The sequence below is a fragment of the Chrysochloris asiatica genome, unplaced genomic scaffold (genome assembly GCF_000296735.1).
Source record: "Chrysochloris asiatica unplaced genomic scaffold, ChrAsi1.0 scaffold00039, whole genome shotgun sequence".
NCBI classification, from domain to species: domain Eukaryota; kingdom Metazoa; phylum Chordata; class Mammalia; order Afrosoricida; family Chrysochloridae; genus Chrysochloris; species Chrysochloris asiatica.
In genome coordinates, this window is record NW_006408557.1 from 8,566,989 (window position 1) to 8,577,176 (window position 10,188).

A 10,188-nucleotide genomic window follows, 5' to 3' on the forward strand; every position below is an offset into this window, starting at 1 on the left:
TGCAAGGCGGACCATGGAGTAGGAGACGGCCCGTAGAGTGCTCCTGCTGCCGCCGAGGCCAAGTCAGCTGGGGGTGGCCTGGCCAGCCGGCGGACTTGGCCAGCGGCAGGCCCACCTCCCGTCGGTCCTTCCCCGCTCCTCCTCCACCGTCGCCCCCGCCTCTCGGTTGCTTGTGTCGCGCCGCCGCCCGAGGCCGAGCGCGGGCGCGGAGCGTGGGAGCCATGGCGCGCGAGGAAGAGAGGGACCCCGAGTGCCAGGAGGCGGCGGCGCGGACGAGCGGCGAGCAGGAGGAGGAGGAGGAGGGGGAGGAGGGACTGAGTGATAGCGACGACGAGGACGACGACGAAGAGACGGGCAGCAGCGCGGAGGAGGAAGAAGGGGAGGACGGCTGGGAGCGCACCGAGGACGCGCGGTTGTTGAGCGCAGGGCTGCCTACAGCCGCCACCGGCTCCTCCGCGGCCGCCAGAGACCGGAGCGGCCGCCGCCCGCCCATACTCCCTCCGGAGCCGCCGCCCGGCCGCCCTAGGATGCAGCCGCCGGGCGACGAGTACCGCGCGCGCCCCCACCGCCGCCGCCGCCGCCGGAGGGACCTTCTGCTGAGCCAGCTCTGCTTCCTGGCCTCAGTGGCGCTGCTGCTCTGGTCGTTGTCTAGCCTTCGAGAACAGAAGGGTGAGTGCTCGCTGCCTGCCCAGAGTGGGCGCTGCGGCTCAGGCCTCTCAGGGGGCTCCCGGGACTGGGCGCGTGGCTGCTGCGGGCGGCCTGGTACTGCTGCCTACTGGGGCCGCTGGTCGTGCACTCTGGGCCCGTGGTGGGGTTGCTGGACATGAGGACTCCCACTTCACCTCTTAGGACCTTGAAGGAGAGTCCCCTGAATACGATGGTTGCTAAGTGGAGAAGTGTCCAGCACGCGTGGGCGACTAGGTGCCCTCAGTCTTCTTTACCTGTGCCTCGTGTCTCTCTGCTTGCTTTAACAGGCAACTGGAAGGACTGATGGTGGGGGTAAGGGAGTGGGGAGTCTTTACCTAAATGAGTTCCAGTATAAAGTTGTCCTTGTAGGATTCGGTACCTGTGCAGGTAAACCACCTGTACAGTGTTTGGCTTGCTGAAGGAATGAAGAAGGCTAGTGGGCTGGTTGACACATAGTTTCCCATATGTTTTCCCTAGAAACCAGGTGGGTTGAGCCAGATACATAGCTTCATACCTGCCTTTCCAGAACAGGTGCTAGAAGTTCAGACATAAAAACTGTTGGACATTCAGTTCGGATTCAGGAATCTGGCAGTTCTCTTAAACTCACTGGGGAAAACGGAATTCCTTTCTCTGAAGGCCACTTTTGCTGGATTTATAGTTTAGGAAGAAATGATTTACAACTAGACTACCCAACTCTAGTCATTCCCTGCCTGTTGCCCTTTCGGTGGGTTACCCTTTAATCCACAACGTTTGCCTTTGTCCTTGGCCTTTCTTAAACTGAAATAGATCTTGTGGAAAATATGTTCAGAACCACTATCTGCTGAAAATTGTTTGGATCCAGGGGTGCAGCTGTCTAAAAACAAAGGGAAGTCTTGGAAGAATAACTGTTAGAAAACTCTTTTATAATCTGGCCATTAAAGTGGCATGGTTGTGAGCAAAAGCAGTTACAAATATGTGCTCTGGTGTTAAGATCAGGCATAGCTCTAACACAAGGTGTTATAAAATGCAAAATAAAGACATTTTGATAGTGATGGTAAAACATTTTTAAAGGTGTCATCAATTAAGAAACGGATCTCCTGAAAATTGGCTGGTCTTATGCTTATTGGTTTAGCCAGATAGTGGTCCTGGTTCAGGTCTGAGCAGACCTCTGGGTAGACTTCATATATGGTAATGTGAGAGAATTTGCCTTGGTCTCTGATGAAGCAGTTAGAATTCTACCACATTCTCCTCTGGTCTTGAATCCCAGATTATTTGGTCTTGGAGATGGCATCACAATTGGGACAGTGCCGGATGAGAGAAGGCAGAAAGCTCTCTAATGGCAACCTATCACTCATCCCTTTGTTGACTAATTCTCTTTAAGAGGGTTTTCTTTAACCCTTTTTTAATCTTCACAGATGGCGTGAGTGAAAAGCTAGTTTCCGGTTTATGTCACCTTTGGAAATGGCCATTCCATGTGAATTAAATATTGACCATTTCTCCTGCATGCTGGGGCTCTCTGAGTCATACAGTTCCCACCACTTTCCAGGACATAAAAATCTTTTCTCTGGATGGAGAATGGGATCCCTACAATCAGCTGCAGGGGGCTGCTTGGCTCCTGGGAGAGCTGGGATGTTGGGGGAGTAATAGGCAGGCACTCTGCAAACTTGATACCTGGTGACTAGGCTGTCGTTGTGAAATGGTTTCTACAGCAAGGACATTTATGTTCAAGAGCCATGGACTCAGATGTAGTTCCAGAGTATAGATCTTCCCCCATCCCTTACCTGCCCTCCTCATTATTGTAAGTTTAGGATCTAGAAGATACTAATCCCAGCACCTAAAGCCCTAACAGTGAAAAACCAACAATGTTAAGGAGGCTGCAGCCCAATATCTATTTCCCCAATACCAGACATAGTTGAAATTGTTTGTGATCACCTTTTCTTCCATTAGATATTGATGAGCTCAGTATGTGATGGACAGCAATATTTTGCAGCAAGGCATAGTATTTTCTAGATAATTTTAGCATTAATAAAAGTGTGTGACTCTGTCAATTATTATTTTGGTTGGGGCATTGCCATTCAGCATACTTGAGCATTTGAATGTGACGTTTACCCTAGAAACTCTATTTCTAGGTTGAATTCTGTTTGTGGGCCACTCTATTTAATGTTTTTTCCACTATGGATAAAAAGTTTTGAAGTTAATGTTGTTTCAAAGATACTGACCCAGAGAGGCTGAATAATTTGCTAAAGGTCACACACAATTGAGGAGTAGAATGAAAATCCAGACCAATTCTTTGCTTTCATCTCTTTTTTTCCCCGAGACTCATGCCACCATCTTGGTGCAGCATTAAAATATTTATATAATCACAAAGTTGTAGTTCGGAATGAAAAACAAAAAAGCAGTCTTTTAATTTTTTTCACCTTGAAAGCCATGCAGTGATAGTTAAATATAACTTCTTAGAAGCTTGTTTTCTAATGAATTTTGCTAAAGGACAGTTATTTTACCAAACTAAAATACAGATATATGGCAATGATGTTATATAATGCTGTATAACATTTACAGTTGTATGGGAGCTGAGATCTTTTCTTTGACATTTAACCAAATTCAGTATAGGTTATAATCTGCTGAAATGGAACATGAGGGCTATTTAGTTTAGATTACGAAGTATTAATGCTGGAATTAAGAACAATGTGAATTCTAACAACAGCAAAAGCAATAATAGTAACTAGAACTTGGTGGATTTTTTAAGTGCCAGGCACTGTACTATGTTTCATGCACCATTTATTTAATTGGCAAACACTCTTAGTAAATGCTTGAACCTTCAGTACTTCTAGCAGAAAGAAGAACCCTAGGTACCCTATTTAGTTGTTGCCAATGAAATCTCATTTATTATCTGTTTCAAAGCCAATTGCAGTAGGGTGTTGGATTTTTACCAAGGGTGTTGTTTTTGTAATGAGAATAGATTACCTTGGTATATTTTGAGTGGTTTAAAAATGCTTGATATTTCTTTGAAGTAAAGAACCTGATCATCTTTCCCCAGAAGTGATGTGGAGAAAGCCCAGGGGTTTTAATTCAGGAGTAATTATAGACATTGCTTTAGGAATATCACATGGAAGTGAATAGGAAAAAAATGCACACATATATAATTTATATGTATACAGGAATCAGGAGCCCTGGTATACAATGGTTCAGTACTTGGCTGCTAACAGAACGGTTGGTGGTTCAAACCTACTAGCTGTTCTACAGAAGACAGATGTACAGCAGTCTGCTTCCATAAAGATTAAACCAAACACCAAACTTATTCCATTTGAGGGGATTCCAACTCTTAGCAACCCTCTGTTGTTGTTCAGTGCAGTTGAGTTGATTCTGACCCATAGCGACTCTGTATACGGTATCCGAGGAGCAGCTGGTGAGCTTGAACTGCCAACCTTGCAGTTCAAATGGCTTTGCAGTCTGGAGCATTAACCCACAACGCCACACCAGGGCTCCATAGCAGGGGTTGTTGTTGTTGTTGTTGTTGTTAAGTGCCGTCAAGTAGATTCTGACACATAGTGACCCTGTATAGGGTTTCCAATGAACAGCTGCTAAGCTTTAACTGCTGACCTTGTAGTTCAAATGGCTTTGCAGTCTGGCACATTAACCCACAATACCATACCAGGCAGGGGTAGGGAACCCTTTTCTGCCCCCCCATTTTTTTTTCTTCAAGTTTTTATTGTGAACTTTTTGGGTTTACATGGGAGAACATCAGTTCTACACTCATCCTATCATATTTTGTTTCATTGCAATGACTACTGTCCCATCCATGAATCATCAAATAACCAAAGGGTATACCCACAGGCCTGGCCTACGGCCGTCAGCACACAGCCCCTCTCACTCCCTGAGTTCAGTGTCCCCAGCCTCTCCATCTGTCCACATTATCTTCTCTGTCTCCATTTCTGGCGTCACTGCTTCTGGGTAGGGTCCCACATTCCACTCTTCTCACTTGATGGTCCCAGGGAACTTTGCTCCCAGACTGCAAAATCAGTCACTCCCCTTCAAAACATCACTCCCCATCAAAAACATCTATCTTTACATTTCTGAACCTCACAGTCAGTCCTGATGGCAATTATTCACATTTGTACCACAAGAGTCTTATCCCACCTCCTTTCATTAGCCCTGTCCCAACAGATTGGAAACCATTCAGTGTAGATTCTACCTTCCCTTGCCCTGTCTGGAACTAGGCTCCCTCTTAAAAGCTTGTAAGCCAGTCACTTCTTGCCTCTCTAGGTGTCTCCCCCGCCCCCCTTGTTTTGGGTAGCCAATGTCTAAGTTGACCATCCCTGTCAACTCTGCATACCGAGGGGGTGGGAGTGATCCTCACTGTAAAGATTTGTTTCCTTTTTTGAGCTACTATAGCCATAAGTATAGGTCAAGTTCATCAAATTGCAGCGGGTTACTCTTTTTATTCCCCTCTTCTTTCATCTTCTAGTCGAGTTCTGATCATCCAGCCATTGAAGCCAGGTCAAGTGGGTACTATCTGCAAGTATGGGTGTTCTTGTGCATCTCCCCTCACTCCATATCAGCTGTATGCTTCAACTTCTGCTCCAGTCCTCTGTGGCCATGTCATTGCCTCTGGGCCTAGGAGTCCCGGGTCTTGCCATACTACTGGCCAACCAGGTCTCCACCCGGGTTCATAGGAGTCTATTGAATGTGGTTGGACTTATCTCCCAACTTCATTGCTGTTTTTCCCCTCTTCCCCTTATCGGTGACCAACATGTTCACTAGCCGGACCACATGGCTGCTCATGTATTCCCCTTGAGTCTTAGTCTTGGAAGGGAGTTTGCTCTGAGGGGACCCAACCACTTGACTTGATGGCTCCCAGGTAAACAGCTTGCTTGTTCTTGTAGTAAATATTCAGACTGTTAAAGTTTTTGATTTTTCCTGCTGATGATTCTTTCACACTGTATCTGCTGTTCTTCTGGCTGCTCCCGGCTGGTCTACTTGTCCTTTCAAATGGAAATTTCCCACCTCAGACAATTCTGGATGGGGTTCAGGATTGCACCTATGGTCCTGTGAAATGCAAAGACTCCACAGGAAGCCTCTTTCACTGGGCAACTTCCATCCCTCTTTAAGGTATTCCAATCAGTTATAGGCTAAACACAGACTTACAAGCTTTCTATTGTGATGTTTCTGGCTATTCCTTTCTCTCCCCCTCAAGTGTCTATTTTACAATGGTAGGCAAGGGAAACCAAGATTCAAGACAGCCAAGCCAACATTATTCCCCCTCTTTTACCCATTCAAATCATGCTTCAGTCCCTGTATCCCGGAGCCCTGTTATTCCAAGGTCGTGCATACATCATCATTTACCTCTGTCCCACTTAGCCCATGCAAACCTGCTTAATTGTTCTCCCATCTGCCTTGTTCTTACATTCCCCTCCCCCTTCTTGTGAATTGCCAGCCCTCCGGCCCCCCCATCACCAAAGTTATACTGTGTCTGTTCCCTACCCTGTGCTCTATTTTCCCCTCCCTCCCCTCCCCTCCCCTCCTCTCATCCCATACGTCCCGGTGATCAGCAAATATATATATATAGTTAAAAAATGTTTTTCCCCTTCTAGTTCTTGTTGTTATGTGCCGTGGAGTCGTAATTGACTCATAGTCACCCTGTTCAGGGTTTCCAAGGCCGTAAATCTTTACGGGAGCAGAAAGCCTCATCTTTCTTCCCACGGAGCAGCTTGTAGTTTTAAACTGCTGACCTTGAGGTTCGCAGAGATTCGTAACCACCACGCTTCCAGAGCTCCTTTTAGACTGGGTTCTTTTTCTTATTCGTTTACAATAATGGTCCTATGCAGTATTTCTCCTTTTGTGACTGACTAATTTCAGTTAGCATAATGTCCTCAAGGTTCATCCATGTTATGCAGTACCTTGCAGCTTCCTTGTTATTTTTCAAGGTAGCATAGTATTCCATTGTGTGTATATACCAAAGTTTGTTTATCCATTCTTCAGTTGATGGGCGCTGAGGCTGTCTCCATCTTTTTGCTATTGTAAATAGTGCTGCTGTGAGCATTGGTGTGCATATATCTATTCGTGTTATGGCTTGTTTTTCTTGTGGGTAAATACCCACAAGATAAATAAAGTAGATACATTGATGGATCATAAGGTATTTCTATTTCCAATCTTCTGAGGAAGTGCCATATTGTTTTCCAGAGTGGTTGGACCATTTTGCAATCCCACCAACAATGTAGGAGGGTCCCAGTCTCTCTGCGTCCTCACCACCATTTATTGCCCTCTACATTTTTGATTTTTGCTGTTATTGCTGGTGTGAGATGATATCTCATTGTTGTTTTGATTTGTATCTCTCTGATGGCTAGTGATCGTGAACATTTCTTCATGTGTTTGTTGGCTGCCTGAATCTCCTCCTTGGTGAAGTGTCTGTTCATGTCCTGTGCCCATTTTTTAATTGGGTTATTTATTTATTTATTTTTCTTGTAGAGGTGTTGTAGTTTCCTATATATTTTAGAAATGAGTCCCTTGTTTGATGTGTTGCTGCAAAAAACAACAGCAACAACAAAAACATTCTGTGGGTTCCCGTTTTACTCTTTTGGTGAAGTATTTTAATGCATATAAGTTTTTAATTTTTAGTATGTCCCAATCATCTATTTTGTCTACTTTTGTTTGTATAGTTTTCAAAATGTTTGGTAGTCTGTGTATGCCCTGAATTAGATCCCTCATATTTTCCCCTATTTTTTCATTGATAGCCTTCATAATTTTGGGATTCACATTTACGTCTTTAATCCATGCAGAGTTGGTTTTTGTATAGGGCATGAGGTAAAAGTCTTGTTTCCGTCTTTTACATATCACTTTCCAGTTCTGCCAGCATCATCTGTTAAAGAGACTATCTCCTCTCCATGCAGTATACTAGGTACTTTGTCGAAAATCATTTGGATGTTTGTGGATGGGTTAATTTCTGAATTCTTGATTCTATTTCATTGATCAATGTATCTTTCATTGTACTGGTGCCAGGCTCTTTTGAACACTGTAGCCATGTAGTAAATTTTGAAATCTGCCCAAATTTTTAACATCATTTGCGGGCCATACAGAATTATCAATTTAAAAGTTAGCCTTCTATATTTGGTTAAACATTTAATTAACTCATTCCTAATGTGATGGCTAGAACTGCAGTTGCCTTGGCAGAGCCAGACCAAGTGATTTCACTGGCCAGAAGTTCCCCACCACCCTGCCGTATACGATTTCGGAGGAGCAGTTGGTGGGTTTGAACTGCTGGCCTTTTGGTCTAGTGTTTATCCTACACTGCCATCCCAGAACTCTATTAACCCAGAGTACATCTGCCCTGTAAGGTTTCCGAAGCTGTAATCTTTATGAAGCATGCACCTTGGCAGTTCAGTGTTGGGTTGCTAACCTAAAGGTCACCAGCTGCTCTTGAGAAAGATGAAGCAGTCTTTCTCAGAAACCCTAGGGAGAAGTTCTGGTCTGTTCTACAGGGTTAGTACGAGTCGGAATCGACTGGATGACAGTGGGGTTTGGGTTTAGTTTAAACTTTATGGAAGCATAGTACCTCATCTTTCTCCCACATAACTGCTGGTGGGTTTGAGCCTTCAATCTTAACCACTGTGCCATCAAAACTATTTCTCAATAAAAATTGTTATTATTGTTGTTATGTGCCATCGAGTCGATTCCGACTCATAGCAACCCTGTATAGGGTTTCGAAGGAGCAACTGGTGAGCTTAAACTGCCAATCTTGTGGTTCAACCCGACTCTGAAGTTCAGCGTATTAATCTGCAGTGCTACACCCTAAAAATTCCAGCCTTGGGAACCCTGTGGGGCAGTTCTACTCTGTCCTGTCATGTCACTATGAGTCCAAATGGACTTGACAGCAACCAGTCAATGGGTTGTATGGGAGTCCCTGGGTGGGGCAAATAGCAAAATGGTGGATGTTTAAGGCCACAATTAATCTTACTATCACTTTCTACAAATGTCAGTCATTGAACACCTTATAGAGAATAATTCTACTCTGACACACCGGCTCACTGTAAGTCAGAGTTGACTTTATGTATATATATATATATATCTGTGTTTGTGTGTGTTGCTATGTGCTGTTGAGTAGGTTCTGACTTATAGTGACCCTATATATGGTTTCCAAACTTGGTCTCTTATACTTCGGACATATTGTCAGGATTAACCAGTCGCTGGAGAAGGATATCATGTTTGGTAAGGTGGAGGGTCAGAGGAAAAGAGAAAGATCGTCAACGAGATGGATTGGTCAAGTGGCAGCATCGATGGACTCAAGCATAGCAACACTAGTGAGGCTGGCCCAGGATCGGGCAATGTTTCGTGTTGTTGTGCGTAAGGTCACTATGAGTCGGTACTGACTCGATGGCACCTAACGACAACAACATATGTGGTTTTCAAGGAGTGGCTGGCAAATATGAACCACCGGCCTTGCAGTTCAAACCAACTGTGTGGTCCAGTGCATTAGCCCACAGAGCCATATCGGGACTTCATATATACAGCTATATATCTATATCCATATATTCATATATATAAAACCTTGAAATACTATTGTTGTTATTGTTTGAGATTTGTGAAAAAACACACCAAAGTGTTGTGGTGTGAAACAACCACTTTGTTAATTTATGCTCTTGGATGCTGTGGGTCAGAAAGAAGGACAGAGCATAGCAGAGGTAACAGCTTTCTGCTCTGTCGGATCTGTGATGGGCCTAGCCATGTGGCTTAGTTTAAACTTCCAAGTATGGCAGCTGGGTTCCAAGAATGAGTGTCCCATGAGGTGGAAGGAAATGCTTAGGCATTTTTATTTCCTAGCAGAAATCACAGTGTCATTTCTGCCCCTGCTAGTGGTTGAGACAAGTGGCAAACATCAGCCCAGGTTCAAAGACAGAACATACAGACCCCACTACTCAATGGAGGAATTTCAGGGTCACGTTGGAAGAAGAGCATATAGAATGGGAAATCTTGATTTGGATGTCTTTGGAAAATCTAGGGATTGTAACTTAGGAGTGGTTGTGGACATTTTCCAAGGTGGTAAGTAAGGAATGCATAAATATTAAATAAATCAATAAAGTATTTATTTATTGCTATGCATTTTCAGGAAGTCCTCGGGTGGCGCTGTGGGTTAATGCAATGGACTGCAAAGTTGGTTTGAACTGCAAGGTCAATGGTTCAAGTTTACCAGCTGCTTTTCGGAAACCTTATACAGGGGTGTCATGGGTTAGAACTGACTCGATGGCACTTAACAACAACATTCTTTTTTATAAAGAGCCCTGGTGGAGCTGTGAGCGAGATGTTGTGCTGCTTAACCACAAGGTTGGTGCTTCAAAGCTACCAGCTACTCTGAGTGAGAAAGATGAGGTTACCTGCTTCTGTACAGATTTACATTCTTGAAAACCCTACACAGGGTCACTTCGATTCAATGGCATTGGTTTGGTTTGATTTTGGATATTTGTATTCATATTTATTTATGTGTTTATATTTAAATTATATATTTATTTATGTTTATTTTGTTTATCTGTA

The 10,188-nt window shown here is 44.2% G+C and overlaps 1 protein-coding gene across 1 annotated transcript in view; it reads left to right on the forward strand.

Annotated features, from left to right (window-relative positions):
- The first annotated feature begins 527 nt into the window (after positions 1 to 527).
- The window catches only part of SLC24A3 (solute carrier family 24 (sodium/potassium/calcium exchanger), member 3), an 820,359-nt gene continuing 810,698 nt past the window's right edge, over positions 528 to 10,188 (forward strand). The window contains exon 1 of the mRNA XM_006860745.1: positions 528 to 669. Coding sequence (XP_006860807.1) covers positions 528 to 669 — 142 coding nt within the window. The remainder of the gene's footprint in view (positions 670 to 10,188) is intronic.